The sequence below is a fragment of the Vulpes lagopus genome, chromosome 3 (assembly GCF_018345385.1).
Source record: "Vulpes lagopus strain Blue_001 chromosome 3, ASM1834538v1, whole genome shotgun sequence".
NCBI lineage: Eukaryota > Metazoa > Chordata > Mammalia > Carnivora > Canidae > Vulpes > Vulpes lagopus.
The window spans coordinates 126,362,161-126,387,361 of NC_054826.1; the positions used below are offsets into that span (position 1 = coordinate 126,362,161).

General features: G+C 45.0%; 1 protein-coding gene across 2 annotated transcripts in view; it reads left to right on the top strand.

Annotated features, from left to right (window-relative positions):
• Positions 1 to 24,854, top strand: part of ADCY9 (adenylate cyclase 9) — a 122,327-nt gene extending 97,473 nt beyond the window's left edge. For both annotated transcript variants that reach the window (XM_041747062.1, XM_041747061.1), the window contains exons 5-11: positions 337 to 554; positions 4,891 to 4,993; positions 5,941 to 6,149; positions 10,467 to 10,626; positions 11,566 to 11,714; positions 14,612 to 14,653; positions 20,399 to 24,854. In XM_041747062.1, coding sequence (XP_041602996.1) covers positions 337 to 554; positions 4,891 to 4,993; positions 5,941 to 6,149; positions 10,467 to 10,626; positions 11,566 to 11,714; positions 14,612 to 14,653; positions 20,399 to 21,587 — 2,070 coding nt within the window. In that variant the 3' untranslated portion in view covers positions 21,588 to 24,854. The remainder of the gene's footprint in view (positions 1 to 336; positions 555 to 4,890; positions 4,994 to 5,940; positions 6,150 to 10,466; positions 10,627 to 11,565; positions 11,715 to 14,611; positions 14,654 to 20,398) is intronic.
• The last annotated feature ends 347 nt before the right edge of the window (positions 24,855 to 25,201 follow it).

A 25,201-nucleotide genomic window follows, 5' to 3' on the forward strand; every position in this document is an offset into this window, starting at 1 on the left:
CCAAACCTGCCCCCATGGCCCTCTGCAATGCTGATTCTATCGTTTGCAAGCTCCAAGAGCCTCAACTCTTCTTTGACCTTCTCTCCATCTCCTTCCGGGCTCTTCCCATGATGTCACCTTCCTGGCTGCCTCAACTCCTGGAGGTGCAATCTGATAAAATAGGGGGATGAGGAGAAGCGGATGGGTGGAGAGGTTGAGCATCAGATTAAGACAGAGATATGAAGGTCAAGTGTACAGTGGGGGCCCAGTGTGGCAGAGGTCAGGATAATATAGCACTGCTGCATACTCACATTTCAGCCTCTGTGTCTGCCCCCCACTACTCTTGTCTTGAGGCAGGCTCCTGGAGCACCTAATTCCAAAACTCAAAATGGACTTCTGAGTCCTCCGCAAGAGGAGAAGCTCACCAACAGTCAGACATCCCTGTGTGAGATCTTACAGGAAAAGGGAAGGTGGGCAGGAGTGAGCTTGGACCAGTCAGCTCTCCTTCCACTGAGATTCAAGAACATCCGGGAGAAAACAGATGCCCATTTTGTTGATGTTATCAAAGAAGACAGGTAAGAGTCAATCATTTCTAAAAAAAGTAAAGATCTGCAGGTAGGGATCGCTCCCTTTTTTCTGAGTCACCTTATCTCCATGTGTTTATCCCTTTGTTGTTAATATATTACTTTATTTTGAAGTAATTTGAAACTTAGAGAAAAGTTGCATAAATAATAGTTTGCCAAGGGGATCCCTGGGTGGCTCAGCAGTTTGGAGCCTGCCTTTGGCCCAGGGCACGATCCTGGAGTCCTGGGATCGAGTCCCCATGTCGAGTCCCGGCATGGAGCCTGCTTCTCCCTCCTCCTGTGTCTCTGCCTCTCTCTTTCTCTCTGTGTCTATCATAAATAAAAATAAATAAATAAATAAATCTTTTTTAAAAAAATAGTTTGCCAACTTTTAACTTTTTACTGTTTTATGCCCTCTCTTTCTTTATGAAATTTATTTTATTTTCTCTGAACCATTTGATAAGATGGATATATCATGCCCTTTGTCCCTAAATACAATATTTCCTAAATATAAAGATATCCTTTTTTAAAAATTATTCATGAGAGACACAGAGAGGCAGAGACATAGGCAGAGGGAGAAGCAGGCTCCTTGTGGGGAGCCTGATGTGGGACTCAATCCCAGGACCCCAGGATCATGACCAGAGCCAAAGGCAGATACTCAACCACTGAGCCACCCAGGTGCCCCACAAAGATATTCTTTTACATAACCATCGTTGCCAAATTCAGGAGATCTAACATGGATGCATATTTGATCTTATCTACGGTTCATATTCCAGTTTGGCAGGGATTTTGGCCACAGAAATGATGTGTCCTTCTCAGATGTCCCATCCAGAGGCACATGGTGCCCATTTGTCTTCCCTCAGTGATAGTAATTTTGAGCAACCAGGCAAGTGTTACTGACCTCTCCAATCTGCGGTTGTGACTACATCCTTGTGACTAATAAGCAGTACTTTAAGATCATGCATGTATTCCATTCCCCAGCAAACTTCCCTAGATTTCATCTCCATCATGGTTCTTGCCAGAAATAGCCTTTGAAACATATTTTTAAAAAAGATTTTATGTATTTATTTCAGAGAGAGAGAGAGCACAAGCAGAGGGAGTGGCAGAGGGAGAGGGAGAAGCAGGGTCCCACTGAGCCATCGAGGCACCCCTTGAAACAGCCTTTACTATGATGGTTCAAAATGTCAGTTCTTCTATTTCAGCATGAACTCCACAGTGACAGTTGCAGCATATTGGCATGGCTCCATCATTTTTTCTAAATTTAATTTATTTATTGGGTGGAGGGGAGGGGAAGGAGAGAGAGAATCTCAGGCAGACTCCATGCTAAGTGCAGAGTCCAATGCAGGGCTCAATCTCATGACCATGAGATCACAACCTGAGCCAAAACCAAGAATAGGATACTTAACTGAGCCACCCAAGCACCTCTCCATCATTTGTTTTTCAGTTTCTGGCACCCTGTTCTAGCACAACAGAATATTCCAAGCTCGTCTTAATTACATCTTCCCCGATCCTACTCAGGAATCAGCCATTTGTCCAAAGAGGCTTGGCTCCTTTTGGTGAAGAATGGTATTTAGATATGTTCATTGTTTATGTCTGATTTAATGTCATTAAAGCCAAAGACATACTCTATATGGCTTCAGTCGCTTTGCATTTATTGATACTTTGTTTTATGGTCTCACATGTATCTGTTTTCTTGAATATACCACCTGCACTTGGAAAGAATGTATTCTGCATTTGTAGGATGTTGTGATCCATAAACACAATTAGGTCCAGGCAGTGGGCAGTATTAGATCATCTGTCTCTTTACTTTTTGTCTATAGCTCTATCAGTGTTAAGAGAGGGATTTTAAAGTCTTTCACTGTAATTGTAGATTTGTCTATGTCTCTTTTTGGTCCTGAAAGTTTTCGTTTCAAATATTTTCATGCTCTTTTTTTTTTTAGGTACATACACATTTATGACTGTTACAAATTCCTGGTGAATTGGTCCTTTTGTCATTTTGAAGTATACTACTTTATCCCTGGTAATACTGTATCTTAGAAACCACTTTATCAAAAAAAAAAAAAAAAGAAAGAAAGAAAGAAAGAAAGAAACCACTTTATCTGATACTAACACAGAAACTCTAGCCTTCTCATTCTTACTCTCTGCCTGGTATATCAATTACCATAAAAAAATTTCAACCTGTATATTTATATTTGAAGTGTGTCTCTTGTGGGACTTGCTTTTTTTAATCATCCTAAAAGTCTCTACCATTTAATTCTATTTTAATGTAATTATCGGCTTTTTACCCATACCTCTTTGCATTGTTGTTATTATTACTTTTGATGGTTGCTCTAGGACTTATAGATAGGCATCCTTGAATTTTTATAGTCTACTTACGGTTAGCATATCATTTCACTTTATTTTTTTAAGTTTACTTATTTATTTACATAAGTACTCTCTATACCCAGCAGGGGGCCTGAACTCAGGACCCTGAGGTCCAAATTTGCATGCTCTTTGGACTGAGCCAACCAGGTGACCCTGTATCATTTCACTTGAAATGTAGACATCTTATAGCTGTATAGATCCATTACTCTTTTCCCACCCCTTGTGCTCTAATTTTCAAATGTATTATGTCTGCCCATATTATGACCTTGACCTCTAATGCCACCCTCTTGGTAATCTCAGATTGGTCTCCATTGATTACTCTTCTGTTGAGTTGGATCATATTTTCTGATTTCTTTATATGTTGTATAATTTTTTATTGCATGGTGCTTAGAAGCTCTGGATTCTGTTATATTGCTCTGAAGAATGTCAGTATTTTGTTTCTTTGTTGGTTTCATTAAGCCATTAACTTACCTAAACTTGCACACCAAACTTTGTCTCCTCCAGCGGCTGCTGCTCTTTCATAAGCCTTCATTAGGCTGCTTGGAGTCTGCTGTGCACCTGCACATTTCAACGGTTAGCCAGAGATTTGAGCAGAGTTCATATGACAAATTTGAGGCTGCCCCTTCTCTGGCTTTTTCTTTCTCTAGGATTTTCAAGCTTCTTTTCCAACTATGGGCAGTCCCAAAATTATTTTCTGATTTTCTAAGCCAGTGAGATCATGACTTTTCCATCAGAATTTTAGCCGTCTTGCATATGGTGCTAATGGCTTCTAACGGTAAAAAAGAAAAACAGTAAAACATGGGAAATTAACCTGGTGCTGTTCCCTTCTTCCACATGTGACTCTCCTCCATTTTCTACCTGCTTTGGTCAGTCCCACTACCTTCTAGGAGTCATTTTTATATCTTCTTCAGAGTTTATTGTTGTTATCTGAGAGGGGATTGGCCCAAAAGGAGCTAATCTCTATTCTCAGAAATGGAACTTGTCAATATTAATTTCAGTGGAGCAGCACAGCATCTAGCTAAATGTGGCCATTGCACATCCTCTGTAGGGCTGCTGTGCTCATTTTCTCTCTATCCACACTTCCTAGGGGGAAGGGAGGAGGATGGCTGTCAGCATTCAGGGATGGAATCTTGTCTCTTCTGAGTCTGAGAGCATAGTGAGGTATGGTATACCTATCACAGAAAGAGAGAGTCTTCTGTCCCACACAGGGGGACACACTGTGTTTCAGGCATATGTGAGGGACCTTATCTGATTTAATTACAGAAGTTATCATATGAGGGAGAGAGACTACACTCCATGGCTGTATTTGCCTTCTGAAATTGTGTTAATACTCCCATAAATTTCTGGTAATTTCCAGTATAAACGGATATTACTATTTGCTAGCAACCATAAAAGAATGAGTCACATAAAGCAGGTTTGATATCTCTGCTTTAAAATAGTTGAGTGTTATTTTTCAGGTTTCACACGCAATCTGCATATGTGACAATAGCACCCCAATTACACTAACTATAAACAGTTTTGTGATAACAACCTGTCAGCTCTGGCGGTGGTAATTACTGTCAGTACTCTGAATGACAGGACAGCTGGCTTTGAGTTAGGTTTTCATTGGAAGCCTTGGAATCAGCCTAAGTCTTTTTGGTACGAGGGTGTCTGGTTCTCCAGAAGCAGTTGTTTCCTAGCACAGCAGATCTGCCTTCTTCCCCAAACCCTGGAAGATGTTTCCAAAATCAGAGTGCTCATGACGTGTGCTATAATGACAGCAAACAGTTGTTGTTGAGTGGAAAGGAAGTATAATGTCACAAAACACTTTCCAGATGTATGTTCTAAAGGAGTGGTCAAGCAGCATCTGTCACATAGTGATTGTCACACATGGTTCTTGTGACATGCTTCAGGAATGGCGTTTGGATAGCTGACTGCAATCTTCGATAGAGTAAGTACAATAACTGTGTGCGGTGTTGATCAACTGCATTTTTGTTTCTCCTAGCCTGATGAAAGATTATTTTTTCAAGCCACCCATCAATGAGTTCAGCTTGAACTTCCTGGACCAGGAGCTAGAGCGATCCTATAGGACCAGCTATCAAGAAGAGGTGTGTTTCCTCTTCTGTCTCTACTGGAGAAATCTCTTGTTTGCATCAGATAGTTCACTATCAGCTTTGTGCTTGTTGGCAGTCTTTTTTTTTTTTTTTAACCCCTCAAGTGACAGGAAAATGAAGCCTACTACTGATTTCTCACAATCTGTAAGCCTGAAACAGCATTTGCAAGTGAATTTATCCACACAGAGAGCAAACTCCCGATCTTCCTGGGCTCCTTTGTCTGGCGTCACTGGCATGTCATTTCCAGGCCCCTTTGCTCCATGCTAGCATTGTCCTCATTTTCTCCCTCCTTCCCTGAGACTCCCTAACTCCACACATCTGGCTCTTTGTTACATTTATCACACCACCCTGGCATTTCAGATCGTGTCCGTCTCCCCATTAGGCTGTGAGCTCCTGGAAGGCGATGTTTTGTGTCTTCCCCCAGCAGCCTACACAGAGCCAGGCCCAGAGGAGGCTCTTGAGTGGAAGCATGAGCATGCCTTACTATCTGTTGACATATCCATGCTTTCATCTGCTGTGGCTTCAATCCCTGCCTGTTACTTCTGTTATGAAGCCAGCTGTCACACACCCTGAAACTGGGACCTAGCCATTCAGTGGAAGCTTCCAGAAAAATGGTTGTTGTGCAACAGCCTTTACAGACATCAGTCCATAACCCAGGTTTCAGGCTCAGTGTGCAATATGCTTGTGAGAACTCACTGGTTTGTAATAACTTGCTATGTGACCTTGTGCAGTTTCCTAAGTGCTTTGTGCCTTAGTTTCCTCATTGTTAAATAGGATGGGAGAGATGGCCCACCCAAAGCACTTACCACCTGTGCTTGGTCCAGGGTGGACAAGTGCTCAACAAATGTTTGCTCTGTTTTCCCTCTTTTAAATCTGACTCTGTGGCCACCTGTTGCAGCTTCTGTTCATGCCTCCCATCTCCCCACTTCTGCCCCAAACAGGTTATCAAGAATTCTCCCGTGAAGACTTTTGCCAGCGCCACCTTCAGCTCCCTCCTGGATGTGTTTCTGTCGACAACAGTGTTTCTGATTCTCTCCATCACTTGCTTCCTCAAGTATGGGGCTGCCGGCACGCCTCCCCCGCCTGCTGCCCTGGCGGTCTTCGGCGCCGCCCTGCTGCTGGAGGTGCTGTCACTTGTGGTCTCAGTCAGGTAAAGGCCAGCCCGCCAAGCACTTCTCCAGCTTTTAGTGTTTAGCTCCCTCTGCTGGCTCAACAGTTTATGGCTGCACAGCCTGGCAGCAGTTCTGCCAACCCATCTCCTGAACCGAAGGCCTCTGCAAGCTTATTTCAGGGGTCTGGTCCTCCTTCCCCCAGTCCTGCTTCTAAGCATCCTCCCTCACAGGCCCCAGCCCTTGGCACAGGGGGCATCTTCTTTACCAGAGGGTCAGTGTCCTCTGCCGCCCCTCGGCTGCCAGCCAGTCCCTGGATCTCCTCCCTTGGAGACTTAAAAAGAACAAATTGGAAGAGAGGGAGTGAGAAAGGGAAGAGAAGCAGAACAGAATCATAGAGGGAGTAAATGATGGGCAGCCACCTGTGGATCAGCAGGTGCCTCTTCTAGATGTATGAGTGAAACTATAAACCCTTAGAAGAATTGTGAGTGTCCATCTCCTTGAGCCTGGGTCAGGCAGTGGTTCCTTAGATATGACATGAAAAGCACGATCAGCCAGAGAAAGGAGATAACCTGGACCTCATCAAAATGTAAAGCTTCTCAGTTCCAAAGAGCACCTGTCACTTCTCATGCCACAGTGAGGGAGCCTGCAAGACAGGAGAGTATGTGCCAAGTGCATCTGCAGTGAGGTCTGATATCTAGAATGTAAGCTCAGTAATGAAAAGACAAGCAAAAAAAAAAAAAAAAAGAAAAGAAAAGACAAGCAACCGATTTAGAAATGGACAGAAGATCTGCATAGACAGCAGGAACCTATCAGGAAAGGTAGGCCCTCCAGACCCCTACTCATCCTGATATCGGGGGTTCAGCCCAGCACCTGGGGAAGCTCACAGCCACTCTCAGTATTTTTGACGAAGTATGAATGCACAGGGTACTCCATTCTCAGTGCCCTCCCCCCGCTCCCCCACCACCGTCTGCTTCCTGGGCACTGTGACCATGGTTCAGACCTGTCCATGTCAACAGGCAGCCAACCTTCTGGTGATTGCCCCAGAAGCTGGAAGTGAAGCAGAATTGGGAAGGACAGCCCTGACCTTGAGTTTTCTTTTTCTTCTCCTCTCCTCTCCTCTCCTCTCCTCTCCCCTCCCCTCCCCTCCCCTCCCCTCTCCTCTCCTCTCCTCTCCTCCCTCTCCTCCCCTCCCCTCCCCTCTCCTCTCCCTCCCCTCCCCTCCCCTCCCCTGTTCTCTCCTTTTCTTTCTTTCTTTCTTTTTTCTTTTCTTTTCTTTTCTTTTCTTTTCTTTTCTTTTCTTTCTTTTCTTTTTTCTTTCTTTCTTTCTTTCTTTCTTTCTTTCTTTCTTTCTTTCTTTCTCTTTCTTTCTTTCTTTTCTTTCTTCTCTTTGTAATTTTATTTATTTATTCATGAGAGACACAGAGAAAGACAGTGGGAAGAGAAGCAGGCTCCATGCAAGGAGCCTGATGTGGGACTCTGGGATCACACCCTGAGCAGAAGGCAGACACTCAACCACTGAGCCACCCAGGCATCCTTGACATTGAGTTTTTGCCCCTCCTCTCCAGCACCCCAGGACAGGAAGCAACAGCTCCGGGTCTGCTCTGTGGCTTCTGAATGCTAGTCCTGTGCCACCCCACTTTGAAGAGTATAGGCTGGACTGCCCTCCCCTCTCTTCTCATTCCTACACCCCTGCCCCTACCCCTCTGGCTCTTTGCTGAGGGTCTTCTCTGGCTTCTAGAGGCGTCACACTTGACCCCTGTGCCTCCTCCAGGTTGAGATAACTACAGGGTACATCCTCACTCTCTACCCAAATTCCCCACCAGGATTGAGCTGCGTGACACATAGTAAGGGATTTCTCGTAACCCAGCCCTCCCTATGGGCCTGCCCTTCAAGTCTCAGCTCTGTACTCCTTCCTGAGCTGCCTGAGACCCCTCTCAAATCAGCTCTGCTTCTGGGGAATCCAAACCAAGGCATCTTCAGGTCCCAGTTTGTCTTTTCCTTTTTAAAATCTGCTTTATTGTGATAGAATTCATGTATGAGAAATGCAGTCATGTAAGTGTATAATTCATTGATTACTAGTAAACCTACAGAGCTGTGCAAACATCACCATATAATTTTAGAACACTTCTATCACTTCAAAGAAAACCTGGCACCCACAGGTGCAGTGAGTCCCTTCATGCCCACGCTCCCTGCCCTGGGGCCAGCTTTCTGTCTTGACACATGGCCTATGGCTAGATAAGGCTCTGGCTCTCTTAGAGGCTGGCATTGTCTTCATTCCTTTTTCAAAAGTCCTTTACGTCATTGTTCCCTGTTCCTCCGGACCCACTTCTATAGAATCTGATCTAACTCCAGTCTGGAGAGTGCAGAAGGCTGCAGACCACAAAGGTGCGAGGCTGGCTGCACCCAGGTGGGTGGCCTGTCACATGTTCTGCAAGTGCCTTCAAAATGAGGTGGCCACTGCTCTTGAATGGCTGGTGTTGTGCCTTTAAAAGTCCACTTTACCCATATCATCAAAGCCTGGAAGGGGCTAGAACTTGATGGAGTTCCCTCTTGTCACGCAGAGGGCATATTTAGGATTCCAAGTCAACAGGAATCTATGCTGCAGGATATGTGGGTGCTCCATGGGGGCCTGTTCTGTGGCTACTATGGGGGCCAGCCTCAGGCCTGGCACCTCCTCCGGAAGCCTTCCTGCATCTTGGCTCGTAGCCTGTCCCTTCACTCCCCTCATTTTGTGCCAAGCCCAGGCAGGCATGAGAATGGTAGGTCTCATCTTCAGAGCTCTGCCATTCCAGGGACCTTCGTGGAGGGCTTCCCAGTCCTGCCTTCTCCCTTGGAACTTGGCCCCCTCTGTCTCCTCATGGGGCTTATGTATTCTGCCTTCGAGCATATTTGTGGTTATTCTTGGAAATATTCCCAGGACTCCATTATCCGTTAAGTGTCAGCAGGCCAGAACTATCCAGGCCCTAAAAAGGTCAGACTGCGCCTGGCTCAATGTGGATAATGGGTGAGATTCGGGCTCCTTGTGGAGATCAAGCACATGTAGCTATTGGTTGCTGCACTGCAGGTGTCCCAGACAGAAGGTGCAGGCACCTGGGTGTGTGGCCAAGAGCCTTGAGGGGAACTTCTGCTGTTGAAGCTCAACAGTGGCTTCTGGCACTTCCGGAGGTGAGGACAGCGGGCCTGTCCCTTCTCCTGCTCCATGTGGGCCTGGCTTCAGAGAGGGTCTGTGTGCATGGGAACCTGGTGCCCCCCCCCCCATCTCCTGCTGTTGGCATCCAGGTACTAGCCCCTCACTTAGCCAATACTGCTCTTCCTTCTGAACAAGAGTTTCTCAACCCCAATGTACTTGCTCCCCCTTCTTTATGAAAATCATTCTGTGATCTCCACATCACTATCCTGAAATAAAGCCTACTTATACACACAGTCTCAGTAGGAGTTGATGAAATGCTGTCACTCCAATATGAAGGAGAAAGAGCAAGAGAGCTATTCAAAATAAAATATGTAGTACTTCACCTCATTTTTGCCAGGACACCACCATCTGGGAAGTCATAACAAAGCCATCAGCTGCGTCCTCGTGTGCACCATCACATAAATGTGCCAGCTCCACTTGCAGACCACTAAAGATGTGCGGGCTTGGTGACACAAGCGCCATGTGCCAGGTTGCAGCCTGTGATGTGATTTCTGAAATGCTGAATGAGCCTTGGTGAGGTCCCAAAGCAAAGAGGACTTCATTCCTGGAAGATCAGCTTGTGTTAGCACCACCCAGAAATACTTTCTGTTTGAAAACAAGACACAACTAGGCTCTAGGCTGAGGTCATTGTCAGCAGGGTTTTCACCTCTGTAGGTGTCCAGGGAGCATGTGGCAGTCTTGTGGGATGCAGGACAAGCCTCCCTATATGTTACATTGGCCTCTCATCCCTAGCTCCTGTCCACTAGATGACAGCAGCACCTTCAGTCCTTGTGGCAACCAAAAAGGCCCTGCCAAATTCCCAAACACCTGCAAAGCACCCCGCTAGAGACCTCTCACCCTAGCAGCCTGGGACAGTTAATGGTAACCTCTCATGGGTGTGCCTGGTCCTTACATCTACTTTGAGACCCACAGAAGCTCATGCTTGGCTTTGTAAAAACACGTGTTATCAGGATGACACATGACCTCAAAATAAGGTGTGATGGGCTGAGCAAGTCCAATTCACTTGCTGTCAACTGAAAGTGAAGGAGGCAGGGACTCTTCCTGCCCCCCTGCCCCATGGAGGCCACATAGGTAAGAGTCGGGAGCAACGCTGGCTGGGTCTCCTGCCCTCGTCGTCCTGGGCAGGCTGACCCACTGCCATTTCTCCTTTCTCCCCTCATCCCAGGATGGTGTTTTTCCTGGAAGACGTGATGGCTTGTACCAAGTGCCTCCTGGAATGGATAGCTGGCTGGCTCCCACGCCATTTCATTGGGGCCATCCTGGTGTCACTCCCTGCCCTTGCAGTCTATTCACATGTCACGTCTGAATTTGAGACAAACATACACGTAAGTAAAGGCCTAGTGACTTTGTTTATGGGCTCTCCAGGATGCCCTTGTTTTTTTCTTTTTAAATAAGCCTGATGTCTTAGGACAGCAATTTAAATATAAGAGGTAACAAACTCTTCATCAGCACTTTGAGCTTGTCTTCTTAAAAGCGTTGGCTGGGACAGAGGAACACGCAGGGAGGGTAGCATGCAGCCTCTCTAGATGCTCAAGCCTGTCACTGACCACAGTCAAGTAGAGATGGGTATGAAGCTGCACTGCCCAGTTCACATGTCCCCTCTCCAGCCTCCCCTGCTGCTCACCAAGCTCCAAATCAGTTATTTTCTTATGCATTTTACAAAGCAGCATCTGTCCCACATTTCCAGATGAGATACCGTGCTTACCTGTCGAACTGGCAACAGTGAGGTGACTGCCCCTAGTCCAGTTGCTCTTGGTCAGGGAAGGAGCTTCCAACTTAAACCCCATGAAGAGTGATCTAATGCCCTTGTAGAAAGTTCTACTTTCGGTGAAAGTGAGTGTAACATGAGCTACAAGGCAGGCTGACAGCATTTGATACTCTTAACACCAAATTACACTTTCCCTGGCATGTAGCAGGATGCCTGAAGGAAGGCTTTGTAAAGGTAACCACTTACCAGTGGTGGTTCTCAAATGGGTGGCCTACCTTCCTTTACTCCAGAATGACATATGCAGTTTCCACATCTCTGGAGGAGAATTTTCGTGCCAGTGCAAGCTTGTAGCCTAAAGCTCTGGACTATTAACCCAGTGATTTATGATCTGTCCCTGAAACTGCCAGGTACTTTGTGATATCCATGGTATTTTTATATTGCAAGAAAGATAAGTAAGTGAATCCTTTGATCTCAGCATGCTCAGCTGGAAGCGAGGCCAGGGGCGCACATGGCAAGGGTTGGATGGGTCAGTAACCACGCCGGCCCCTCATTGCAGTTCACCGTATTCATGGGCTCCGCTGTCCTGATCACCGTTGTGCACTACTGTAACTTCTGCCAGCTGAGCTCCTGGATGAGGTCCTCCTTAGCCACCATCGTTGGGGCTGGGCCCCTGCTCCTGCTCTACATCTCCCTGTGCCCTGACAGGTACGTCGGCCACTGTTGTCTGCATCTGGCACCCTTGCCGGCTGGGGCACCCTTCCTGACCTCACATGTCTCACATCCATGCCGATACCCTCTCCCTCTCCTCTGCCGGCTACTGTCACAACATGAAGTGGTGTCCAACACGTACAATGTCAGCAACTTAAGGAAATGTCTGAAGACTAATATGGAAAAAAGAAAAAAAATAATTCTTCATGACATAATATGTATGTGCCTATAGACATCCTTGGGGGATTACCCCTCGCCCTGGAAGACAGCGCAGTAGACACATGCTTGAACTTAGTATAATGGAAAAGTAGGACCAGAGCCATTTCATACAAGATGATCAAGAAACAGAAGAAGTAGAGGTATAGGGAGACATGAAAAGGCAAAGAGGAAGCTGTTCTAACCTCATTTGAGTAAGAATAACACACCCAGACAGGTTGTAGGTTGCTGAGGAGAGGAAGTGAAGAGGTAGGTGCTCTTTGCATGTGGCCAAGACCTCATTTATAAATATGGACTCACTCTTGTGACACGTGTGTCATGACATGAAATGGAGTGATGACCAGTCACTGGAAATACATCTTTTATTTTGAGGTCCTTCCACATATTGAATAATATTTTCAGTTCCTGGTATTCAAATGGCCTTCAAAATCCTTGCACTGGTAGGTAGGATGTAGATAGGATGGCGTGGGAAGAGAAGGGGTCTGTGTGAAAGACCCCAGAGATAGGAGCAATTCTTACTATTGTGCTACAAAAAAATTTAAAAATGAAAATGTATAGGATGGCACAATGATATATATAGGATATTAAAATGTATAGGATGGCAATGATAATACATAGGATATTAAAACATCCTATAATAATGAAATCCAATAAGATCCTTGTCTTTTATGTGTCCTACTAATTGAATCATTTTTGGTTCTTAGTGTTGTATAAATAGGTCTCAAAATGATTGTTGCACATTTGCAATTGGTTTTGTGGCTATTGGCTTTTTTCAACTAAATATATAGTTGGGGATACAGTGATATGTTGGAGAGAATAATGCTCACAGTGAGTGGTTCAGAAACTTCAGGATAATGTCTTAAGGCCATTAAGCTTCTGTTTCTGTAATAAACTTCACCTAAAAAAAAACTTCGCTTAAATATTGGACTTTTTTGGGTAACTGCTTTATAAAAACATTTTACTATTAGCACATATTAAAGAATGGCTTCTTTATAATTACAATGGGTTTAGGTTTTCAGGATATTTCAGCTACACAGGGCATTCCTTCATCATGCCTTGCAGGACATCTAACATTCCTGGCTCCTCAAATTATTATGACAACCAGAAGGAGCCCCAACATTTCCAAGATGCCCCCTAGGAATGGCATTACTGTTGCTGAGAACCATTGCTTTAATAAGTTCAGAAGTAGAAAATGATCCGATTTGTCACAATATCAAGTATGAAACCACTGTAGTGTATCTTTGGGTATTACCAAAGCAGTGGTCGGTAATGGACAGAGCAAGCATCCTTCTCCTCAGTAAGACTTAATAAAGTAATGACGACATGAAAGACACTCACATTTCCTGCAAATTAAGATCAAAAGGGAATTTTAAGCAGAACTATCATTCAGCATCTGAAAGGAAACTTTAATGAATAGTTAAATTACTTTAAACAGAACAAAGCATGCATTTCCCTTTCTGAAGTTTTGGCCATCTGGAATTAGGGTCATTATGAAGCTCTTTCCCAAAAGCATGGAATTCATCAGTCTGCCTTTTAACCTTCTAAAAGAACCATCACAAATACCCCATCAGCCAGTTTGTGGTCATTCAGTCACTGGTGCGGAGCTTTTCCACTTAGATCAGGAGGGACCAGAGTGATGAGGGACCAACTCCATCACCTTTGCCCAGAATTCAAAAAGCAGATGTTGGAGTGTGGCTGGCAGCTGAATCTCCCCTCTACCTGGTACTTCTCCCACTCACCTGGTCATCACCACTGACCCCACAGGATAGGAAGCATGGGGAATGGGGAACGAAAATCCAGACAGGCCTCCTGTGTAGGGGAAGGGACTTCTGAGAGCCATGCCAGCCTTGCAGGGGGACATGGACACATGGAGAAGGACAGTGTCACAGTCATGCATGGGCAGGGAGAGAAGAGGACACACAGCCTTAGAACAGTGTCTGTGCTGTAAGCTCTTGCTATCGTTCCTTCCCCATGAGGTCATCTTAACACCCCCTGTGATGATAAAAGCCACTCCGAGCTGTCCCCTCACCTCTGCTGCCCAGGGGACCTGCTTGCAGAAGCTGTGTAAGGTCCCTATTGGCAGTGAGTGGGAGCCAGTGGATCTAGCAGACCAGGAAGTATAGGGGTACAGGGTTGATCTGCCCACCTGGGGGGATATCAGGTGCAACAGGATCCCAGAAGAAGCTGTGGGGGATATGGGAAGGGTACTGGGTCACAGGTCCTGCCCTGACACCCAGAGTTTTTTATTGTATGTGGTTTCTGTGCCTCAGAACTGGGATTTGATTGCTTTGGGCACCCTAGTAGCATAGTCTGGCTTCTCAGGTCCGCCAGTGTCTCCAGCAGTTCCTAAATCAGTCCTTAGTCAGTGGGCATCCCTGTTTATCATGACTGGTTTCTAGCCTGTGGGACCATGTGGGTAAGTCCTCACTGTCATGCAAATGCCTTAGAGACTTCTTGGTTTTGCTCTTTGTGAAGTCCTGGTAGCTGCATCACTGTCTCTGTGGGCTGTGATTTTTACTTAACACATAATATCAAATTATAATAAAGAATTAGCGATCCTTAATTGTCTGACTTAATCTACACATTTAAAAAAAGGAAATTATTTAACTCTTCTCAGTTTCACTTTATATAACACCTTGTTTTTTTTATAGTAATATTTTTCTGCATTTTAATTTCAGTTCCATAGTAATTTCACACCTTGATGCAGGACAGAATTTCAGGTAAGCTTTTAACATCATGCTTATGTCTGAACAAATGAGGGCAACTATATGAGTAGTGTTTCTTTCTCAGCTTCATAAAAAGCAGTCATATCTTGAATAAAAATAATTATGTGTAATTCTTAAAGGAATAAGTGGAAAATACCTACTTGTTGAAATACCAAATCATAGTTAACTTATTGAGAAAATTTAATTTAATGATTGTTAAGAATATACTAGATTTGGCTTCATTTATTTTTATTTTTATTTTTATTTATGATAGTCAGAGAGAGAGAGAGTGAGAGAGGCAGAGACACAGGCAGAGGGAGAAGTAGGCTCCATGCACCGGGAGCCCGATGTAGGACTCGATCCCGGGTCTCCAGGATCGCGCCCTGGGCCAAAGGAAGGTGCCAAACCACTGCGCCACCTAGGGATCCCGATTTGGCTTCATTTTATGTAAGACTTCACCAGGTTACAAAGGAAATCTCTCAAATCTAAGAAAGTACTTATTTTAATTTCCTAAAATATTTTGAAATTTCTAATTAGAGGTTTGAAATAATAAATGTTAGACTCTTGCTTTACTGTGAACATCAAACTAAAATTTAAATAGAAATAAACATTAAATTATATAAAACTATATAAAAATCTAGAAAAAATAGAATTAGTTTGCAAGCCTCTAAGACAGAGATAACTTTCCAATCTTACAAATAATGCAGAGAACCACACATGCACAGAAATAAAAAACTGACTGACACATTGATGGGGTGGGGGGATTTAGGTGGAGAAAAGTATGTATGGGCCGTTCCATGAAGAGCTAAGGCCCGATAAAGGACAAAACCAAAAAAAAAAAAAAAAAAAATCACAAGAGGAAATGCAGGTAGAAGGTAAAGTTGTTACTACTGAAATCATTGCACATTTAAACAAAAAACTCCTTGTGGTCTTTTCCATTGGACCTTCAAGATGTTAGAGTGTGAATACCCAGGAGGTAAGGCATGGCACATTCATACAAGAGTGGTATTTGCTTTGTTAAGGTACCGGGCAGTTATACGTATGGTTTATTTCTCACAATGATTGACACATTAGGTGACTTTGTCCTCATTTTCCAGATGAGGAAGCTGAAGTTCAGGAAAGTTAAGGAACCCATCTATGGTCACACAGCTAGTCATCAGCAGTGTTTAAACCCTGGCCTCCCTCACTACCAGGCCCTGCTCTTTCTGCCATGCCTCGTTGCTCCTCAGAATGGTAGATAGTTTTGGAAAGTAATTTGATGATCTACATACGTGTTCATAGCCTTTGACCTAATAATTCTATTTTTGCTTATCTACCGAGGGGATAATTCAGCATATGATAAAGGTCACTTGCCCAAAAATGTTGATCACAATGGCTGATAACATTGAAAATTCATCAGCAACTTCAGTTGCAATAAAAAGAAATGAATTAAATGATGTTCATGTACTCAGATATTGCCACTGTTAAAATGCAGCAATAAGAAAAACATTTATCATGTGAAATTGCATATGTCCTGTATTTCATTATATATATGTATGAAAAAAATGTAAGATATGTCATAGTAATGACTTGGTAGTGAGTGATGAATGATTTTTTTTTCTGTTTATACAATTAAAAAATTAAATCTCTGTGGACATATAGACACTGGGAAATAGAAATAAAGTATGTAACAAAGGCAGACTACAAATTTGTTTCTTTTATGATCACAACTAAGGTATTTAAAAACAAAACACTGTGCTCGCTTCGGCAGCACATATACTAAAAACAAAACACTTAGCTTTTTTAAAAATAAGCTTATTGGTGAATATATAACATGTGCACAAAAAAGTACCCAAATCACAAGAATACAGCTCAATGAATTTTCACAAGCGGGTACATCCCATCAACTGCCCCTCGGACCAAGAAACAGAACATTACCAGCACCCCAGCCCCACCTTCTGTGTCCCAGCGTGGCAGCTCCCCCAGCCTCACGTCTGTAGGCATAGATTTTACATGGCACTGAAATTCACTAAGATGTTAACACATTCCATGTTCAGCTGGTTGGGACCATGAGTGATCTTTGTTTTCTGTTTTTCTCTCTGATTTAATCCCTCTTCTCCATGATAATAGATTATACTCTATTTTACTCTTAACTTCCAATTATGACTTGATGTTCAGCTATTAAGTCATAAATTGACTCTTGCATTTAGTCCCATAAAATTCCTCTTTTTGGAACTGACTTTTGCTATTTGAACTTAGGAATGGGACCACCATTGTTGTTCCTTCTGTAGTGGAATGAGAAATACAGGTTATCGATGGGAAGTGATTATCTTACCTGCTTGTTACAGATCTCTGTTGCATGGCAGTCCGTTGGTCACTAATCATAAATCTGTGTATTAGGATTCCCCTTTTAAGCAAAGATGAAAGCAAACCTCTCTCACACTGTCCTGTGCTCCACAATTCCCCTCCCCTGTCCAGAGGATCTGGCCTGTGCCCCTCTCCAGAGTCGGGCCACACTGCTGGCCTTGACCATAGGACAGGGAGGAAAGTGAGCAGCTGCCCATCTCCGCCACAGGGCTACAAAATCTGGTTGGACCATTAGGATGATGTTAAGCCTTGGTGATGTCTATTCATAAAGTGGGGTGTTCCTCAATATCACCACTTTGGAGAAACAGAAAGGTCACCTCCTAACCCAACAGGATGAGCTCACACAAGACAATACTTACTGCCACCTGTTGCAGATTCTGTCTCTACTCTCAAGCCAGTTAGAGGGCTTGCAGGGCTAGACACAAATCTGTTTTGATCATCTAAAATAGTTAATTGTTTAGTACTTGAGATTCATGATATGTGTTGCCATTTGGCTAAATGACAGTTGGAAGAATAAATAGATCTGCTGTGTCTTACCATGGAGGCCTTTTTTTGGTTCCTGGCTCACGGGGGCAGAGTCATGGAACTTATGGCAGGGGTCCCCAGGACCGCCCCCAGAACCAGGAATTTGCTAGGAGGATTCAGGACTCCACACAGAGTCGTACTCGGCTGTGACTTATTATAGTGAAAGGACGCAAAGCAAAATTAGCAGCAAGGTACATGAAGTAGAATCCAGAGGAAACCAGATGCCAGCTTTCAAGAGTCCTGTTCCCGTGGTATAATCTAGGATGTTCTGAATTCCTCCAGCATTGAGTTTGGACAGTGTAGGTGAAGTGTTGTCTCCCAGGGGAGCCTATCAGAGACTCAGTACCCAGGGTTTTTATTAGAGATTGATCACATAGGCATCTCTGCTGGCATGGACCAAAATTCCAGACTCAGAAGTCACATTCTAGGCACAATAGGCCCTTCTTATCAAGGAGAGGGGTGAGAATCTCCCCAAATCCAAGATCCTGATGCCAGCCTCAGACACCCTTGCCAGTAGGCCTTTCTATGGGTGGCAGCTTCAGGCCTGCTGTGTTAACTCCTTTCTGCACAGAATCTGAGGCCAGTAAGTACTTAACAATACTCTAGCCCATCTTCAGTTTACCCGTAAGAAGATTGAGACCTAGAAATCTTGCCCAGGATTCCAGAACTCTGTAGTGGTCCAGCTGAGACAGTCCAGAGCTTTTGTGACCATGTTTCATAGAGGACCATTATGGCCAGATTGGTCAATTTCACTATTTTCTTTAATGTCCTTAAGTCACAGGTAACAGTAAAATTATTAAACACCCTAATTACAGAATCGAGTTTTCAGTGCCATGGAGCTGTCTAAACTGAGGACCCCACCATTTTATATATAATTTTATTCATAGAGTGACTTGGCCCATTGCCATCTGAAACCTAGATGCCTGCCTGCTCTGCGTGCTTTAGGAGCACATCAGGTCCCAGAATTTATGTGAACAGAGCAACCACTGCTTTGTAAACAAGCAGAAGAAAGAAAAGAAGGAAACACAAGGCTCATTAACAGAACTTACCTCTGGATGGTCCATATGGGTGAATCTTCTTTCTATGTTTTCCTCTAAATATCTTCTGATGAGTATGTAGGATTTTTAAGTGGAAACATTACATCTAAATAAGAAGCTTTCAAAGAGACTTGCTGGGGTAGTGGTGGTCAATCTTCAGTCACAGCTGTTGCTCATCAGTACTGTCCAACTACAGAACAGCCCCCCCCCCCCCCCCCACCGAGAGCAGGCTGTTATTAGAAGGAACAGAAAGGAGAAGCACAATTTGGAAATTTCTAAAGGAATCGTAAATGTGCAGTAGTTGAAGTGACTCAGCATTTCCAACTCCAGTAGCTTATCCAGCAGACAGATTCCCTTCTCTGCATAGGGTCATGCCGGCAGCATTCCCTGGAGGTAAGGAGGGATAGACACAGCCCAAATGCCCAGGGTTAGAATCTGGTTGTTACAGCATATCCATGTATTACAATTTCTTGCAACCACAAGAAAATCACAACTTTCTCATAGGAAAGACACTTATTTTGTACCATTTTTAAAATGTTGTTTGAGTTTCTTACAAGGTACTACTCTTAAAAGTATATATATTGGGGTGCCTGGGTGGCTCATTCGGTTAAGCATCCGACTCTTGATCTCAGCTCAGGTATTGATCTCAGGGTCATGTGGACGCCTGGGTGGCTCAGCGGTTGAGCGTCTGCCTTCAGCTTAAGGCATGATCCCTGGGTCCTGGGATCAAGTCCCACATTGGGCTCCCTGCGAGGAGCCTGCTTCTCCCTCTGCCTATGTCTCTGCCTCTCTCTCATGAATAAATAATTGAAAACTTTTTTTTATTTTTTTTATTTTTTTATTTTTATTTATTTTTTTTTTTAAGATTTTATTTATTTATTTATTCATAGAGATGCAGAGAAAGAGAGAGAGAGAGAGAGGCAGAGGCACAGGAGGAGGGAGAAGCAGGCCCATGCCGGGAGCCTGATGTGGGACTCGATCCCGGGACTCCAGGATCATGCCCTGGGCTGCAGGCGGCGCTAAACCGCTGCGCCACCGGGGCTGCGCCCGAAAACTTTTTTTTAAAGTATAATATTATTTGTAAAAATGTTAACACTGCCTTAAATGCCTTTGATAAAACAGAACTAACCCAGTAGGGAGATAATGGTACATTAGTGGACTTTATACAAGTAAACAATAGAGAATTCATATTCTTTGTAAAATTATGCCCCTTTCAGAACTAAAGTTGGATTAAGAATCTAAAAAATGAGTATGTCAGAGAATGTTAAATTTCTTGGGTATGATGATGGTAGTGTGGTTACATAGGGAGATGTCCTTATTCTTAGGAGGCAGGGACTGAAATATTCAGGATGGAAGTGTCATGATGTCCGCAGCTTACCTTCATAATGTTCATCAGGAAAGCTGTGTGTGCACATGTGTGCATTGACAGAGGGAAAGAACAAAGCAGCAAAATGTCAGCAATTGTTGAATCCAGGAGATGGGTGTACAAACGTATTACTAGCCTCTTAACTTTCCTATAATGTTTAGAATTTTCAAAACAGAAAGTTGGTAGAAATGAAAAGATTTTTAAAATTAAGGAGCTAAAGACCCCTGAAAAACAAAGCAGTCACCGAGTAGTTACTCAGAAGTCAATTTAAAAAGTCCGTGTTTATCTCTGCACACCTTAGCCAGCCAGCTAAACAGAATTGGGTAGCTTTGTGGCTGCGGGTCGTTGACACTTTGAGCTCCACAGAACTTGGTGCAGAGCGCTGGTTAGCTGGGTGTTTCAGAACCTGCAAGTCCTGAGCAGCAACCTCTCCCTTAAAAGATGCACTTAAGAAGGCACGTCCTTTCTCTTCTCTTTATTCTCCAGTTCCGAGGGGAATCCGTGCAATAGTTCCTTGCCGCGTGACGGCAGAACCACCAGCCTGATTGGCCAGGAGGTGATTCTTGTCTTCTTTCTTCTGCTCTTGTTGGTCTGGTTCCTGAATCGAGAATTTGAGGTCAGCTATCGCCTGCACTACCATGGGGATGTGGAGGCGGACCTTCACCGCACTAAGATCCAGAGCATGAGGGACCAAGCTGACTGGCTGCTGCGAAATATCATCCCCTACCATGTGGCTGAGCAGCTGAAGGTCTCCCAGACCTACTCCAAGAACCATGACAGTGGAGGTGTCATCTTTGCCAGCATCGTCAACTTCAGTGAGTTCTATGAGGAGAACTATGAGGGGGGCAAGGAGTGCTACCGGGTCCTCAATGAGCTCATCGGGGACTTTGATGAGCTCCTGAGCAGGCCGGGCTACAGCAGCATCGAAAAGATTAAGACCATTGGGGCCACGTACATGGCTGCCTCCGGGCTGAACGGCGCGCAGTGCCAGGATGGCAGCCACCCGCAAGAACACCTGCAGGTCCTGTTTGAGTTTGCCAAGGAGATGATGCGCGTGGTGGACGACTTCAACAGCAACATGCTGTGGTTCAACTTTAAGCTCAGGGTTGGCTTCAACCACGGGCCACTCACAGCCGGGGTCATCGGCACCACCAAGCTGCTGTATGATATCTGGGGTGACACCGTCAACATCGCCAGCAGGATGGACAGCACAGGGGTGGAATGCCGAATCCAGGTGAGTGAGGAGAGCTACCGTGTCCTGAGCAAGATGGGCTACGACTTCGACTACCGGGGGACAGTGAATGTTAAGGGCAAGGGCCAGATGAAGACCTACCTATACCCAAAGTGCATGGACAGTGGGGCCGTGCCACAGCACCAGCTGTCCATCTCCCCCGACATCCGAGTCCAGGTGGATGGCAGCATCGGGCGGTCTCCCACGGATGAGATCGCCAACCTGGTGCCTTCTGTACAGAATGCGGACAAGACGTCTCTTGGGTCCGAAAACAATGTGCCGGCCAAGGACACTCACCTGTCCTCTAAGAGGCCATGGAAAGAGCCTCTTAAAGCCGAAGAAAGATGTCGATTTGGCAAAGCCATAGAGAAAAGCGACTGTGAAGAAGCGGGCATGGAAGAAGCCAGTGAGCTCACCAGGCTCAACATTTCCAAGAGCGTGTGACGCAGCACCCGTCGCTGCCACGGTGCTCTGCTCCTCGAAACACAATCACATCTGTACTTGCCTATTGTGCATTCGAGCGCCACCGCCTCCATCCCCAGACATGGTGTCATGTGGTCATTGCCCTGACGTCTGTGTGCGCCACAGCTATTCAGGGCTTGTTCCCATCTGTCTCTTTGCTTTTTCTCCCCTGGAGCCCTGTCTTCTGGGTGTGACCGTTCAGCAGCATGGAGGAGAACAAGTGCCTTCAGGGGCTGGCTGTGCCCTCGCATCTGGGGACAGAGGCCACCCATGGAGATCGCAGCATTGGGTATTGCTGGACTTTTAAAACAAAAGCTGTGGTTAAGATATCATTTTTATTGCTTTTTCTCACAAGACACTTTGGGTCTTTGTTTTTTGTTTTGTTTTTGCTAGTACAATGTTTTTGCGGTTTATTTTTTTCTGTATACATAATAGTGTTTTCCAGTGACCTGACCTTTCTATGTAAACATGTACACGCACACACACTTTCACTTATGAATCTGAGATCAAGTGCCAGTAACTCACTGTGAGGGGAGGTGGGGGGGGCGTGGGCTGCGAGCAGCAGCCAGCCAGGACGGCCTGTGCCCTCCCCACCTGCGCCTTCCAGAGCACCTGGGCCCTCGGGGCTGTGGGTGCACCTCTCCCCAGCCCCGCGGCATTAGGGCTTCCTCCGTGTGCAGGCCAAGATTCCAGATGCTAACCAGTAGCAGAGCCTGTGAGCCCAGGCCTCAGGTATTTAAAAGCCGTGTTTCATTTTGTCCCAGAAACCGAGGGGTCTTCCAGCTGGGAGCCGAAGGGATTTGTCTTTGAAGCTGAATCCTCTGAGAGGGAAACTCAAAATAAACGTCTGAGGGTTGCATTTATTTATTTATTTATTTATCAGGAAATGTGTGTTTTGGGGAGGAGCTGCCAAGTCATTCTGGCGAAGGGACATAGGCTGGAGAAGCACAGGAGAAGGATGAGAAGGGACATAGGCAGAGGGCACAGCAGAAGGATGAGAAGATGTCCATTAGAGCTTCAGCTGCTTTGGGTCCCCCCCACCCACCAAAAGGGGCTGAGCAAGACCTGAACGGCCGTGCCCTGAGGCCGACTGGGTCACGGTTGATAAACCTAATGAGCACTGCTGCTTCTGTCCTGTGTGCAGCAGATCCGTGCCTGTGGAGCCTCCCTGCTCCGGAGGTCGAGTCAGAGCCCTGCTCCCGGGAGGCAGGAGGCCTGGGCTGAGCACAAGGTGGGCAGGCAGTGCCCGGGGGGCTTGGCTCCCACACATCCGAGAAGCTCCTCGTCCTTTGCTGTTGTTGGCTTGTGCAGGACTTCTGTGTGGCAGGATGGAACCCAGTGAAGTCCAGCCCCCTTTAGATGGAGTTCTCACACTGTGTATAGAGACACAGTCATCTGCATGCACGTGAGGTGTTGAACCAGGGCAAGCCTAGAAAACCTAAGGAGATTCACTTCTGGGTCTCTGTTGCTGATCCTGCCTGTGATGTTTTGCCACGTTGAGTCCAGAGTGTATGTAGACTTGAACTCAGGCTAGTGTTGCCCTGCTGTAGGCATTGTTATTTTCAAGGTGACTCGGTGTATGGTTCACAGGATAATCTGAGGACTAGCTCCTTCTCTGTTTAAGATCTTCACTGGCATACCTGGCATACCCTGTGCATTTTCTTTTCGCTGCTAAATCTCTGTATAACTGTCACATCAACATCAAGTCCCATTATCAGCAAACCCCTACCACGCCCCTCAATTCATACAGAATCTGCCATTTCTGGCATCAGGAAATACTGATTCTGATTGGCCAGCTCCCCGGGACGACATGTATGGGATGGCCTCCCAGCAATGCAGCCATAGCCAGGATCTTGATGTCCCAGGGAGTTGAGAGCATTCTCACTAAGATCTTCCTTCAGATTTTACTGTCAGTTTGTTGGTCTTCCAATGCTGGAGGAAGGCTGGTGTGACAATACCTCTTGCTTCTAAAGAATGTATTCTTACAAGATACTGCAGGATTTTTATTTTTATTTTAAAACACTACCTGACACTGTCCTTGTCTGTAGGGACTGTGGGCATGTTAGGGGCTTCTCCCATCAGTGTTAAGGCATGTATTTGAGTGTGATCCTCTCCTTTTGCCTTCTGTCCTCAGGCTCTTTAGCTCTGGCAGCAACTAAGGGGCTGGGTGGTTGCCGACAAGTCACCTGTGTCTCTGCTGTTCCACTCAGAACATGCTCTATCTACAAGGTCCATCTCTGCACATGCTTCCTCCCCAGCACATTGTCTTTTTTCTTCCCCTCCTGCAAAGATGTTTGTGATTCCTGACCTGGGAAGCCGCAGATTGCAGGGAGATGGTCTTAACATCTGGTGATCTGGTCCAGCAGTGTGCAAATTGGAGCCTTTGATGGATGGCTCACCCAGAGTTTCAAATTGTCTTTAAAAAACACCCTGAGCCTTCCTAAATAACCAGTACAGATGTTCTCTCTGGGCCACTAGGCGACTTGGGTCCTTCCCAGTTCCCTGCCCTGAAGCATACCTCAATGCAGGACCACAAAATCTCTGCAACAGAAATGCTGTGCATCCAACTCTGTTGGCGTTGAACAAATAGTCACTGAGGACAGGTCCCTAAGCAGCGGTTCAAGTGCTACCAATACAATGGATGTGCTCTTCACAGTGGCAATACCTCCTACGAACTTAGGTCAGGAAGCAATACTTCAGAATTGAATGTGTGTAAATAGTCGCTTTGAGTTGCAATTGCTGTTTTCTCCTTGGCCCCAAGTCAGATCGAATTATACATATGTGTGTGTGTGTGTGTGTACACACACACACACACACACACATAATTTTATCCAGTGCAAACAAATGTAGAGCATCAGTTATGAAGCCCTTAAGTAGCTTGAAGAGTCACACCGATTATGCAACACCTGCACGCGACTCCATTAACACTGACTCCGCTCACGGAGGCAACACCTGCACATTTGCACATGACACTGAGAGCCAGAGGGCCGCGTGCTTCCCGCTACGTGGACTGTAATAATTTGTAGTTTCCAAAGATCTGTCTGCGTTTGCATTTCTAGATTTTTGAGGTAAGCATTTTTTGGCTGGTTGTTTCAGAAAATCACATCATGCCTAGAACCTGAAATTAAATTAACAAGAACCAACTGTTTGCATTTTCCATCTTTCCTTCACTCTGCTCTTTTTAAATTGTTAATTCTTTCAGAATGCATCCACTCAAGAAATGGATATTAAAATATTCTAAAATCTAAATATTTGATGCCTGGTATTTCCTCATTGAAAAGATCAGTAGCACTTCAGAAATTAGGGCACTCCTTATTTCCTGCAACGTGTGGCTGAAATAAGATTTGCTTTTCTTTCACATCATGGCTTTGAACACAAGGCAACTAACACAAAACAACCCTATTTATGTATGTGGTTTCTTTCTTTTTGTTTAATGGACATATTTGCTACAGTTAACTTCAGTTGAAAAATATTTATTTTTATATGGAACTTTTAAAAAAATTTTAAAAGGTTGCAGGACAAGTTTTGCGTGCAGCGACACCCCTGCTTCATTAGGCCTCCTAAATAGTTATTCCTGCAAGGTCTCAGGAGAAGGA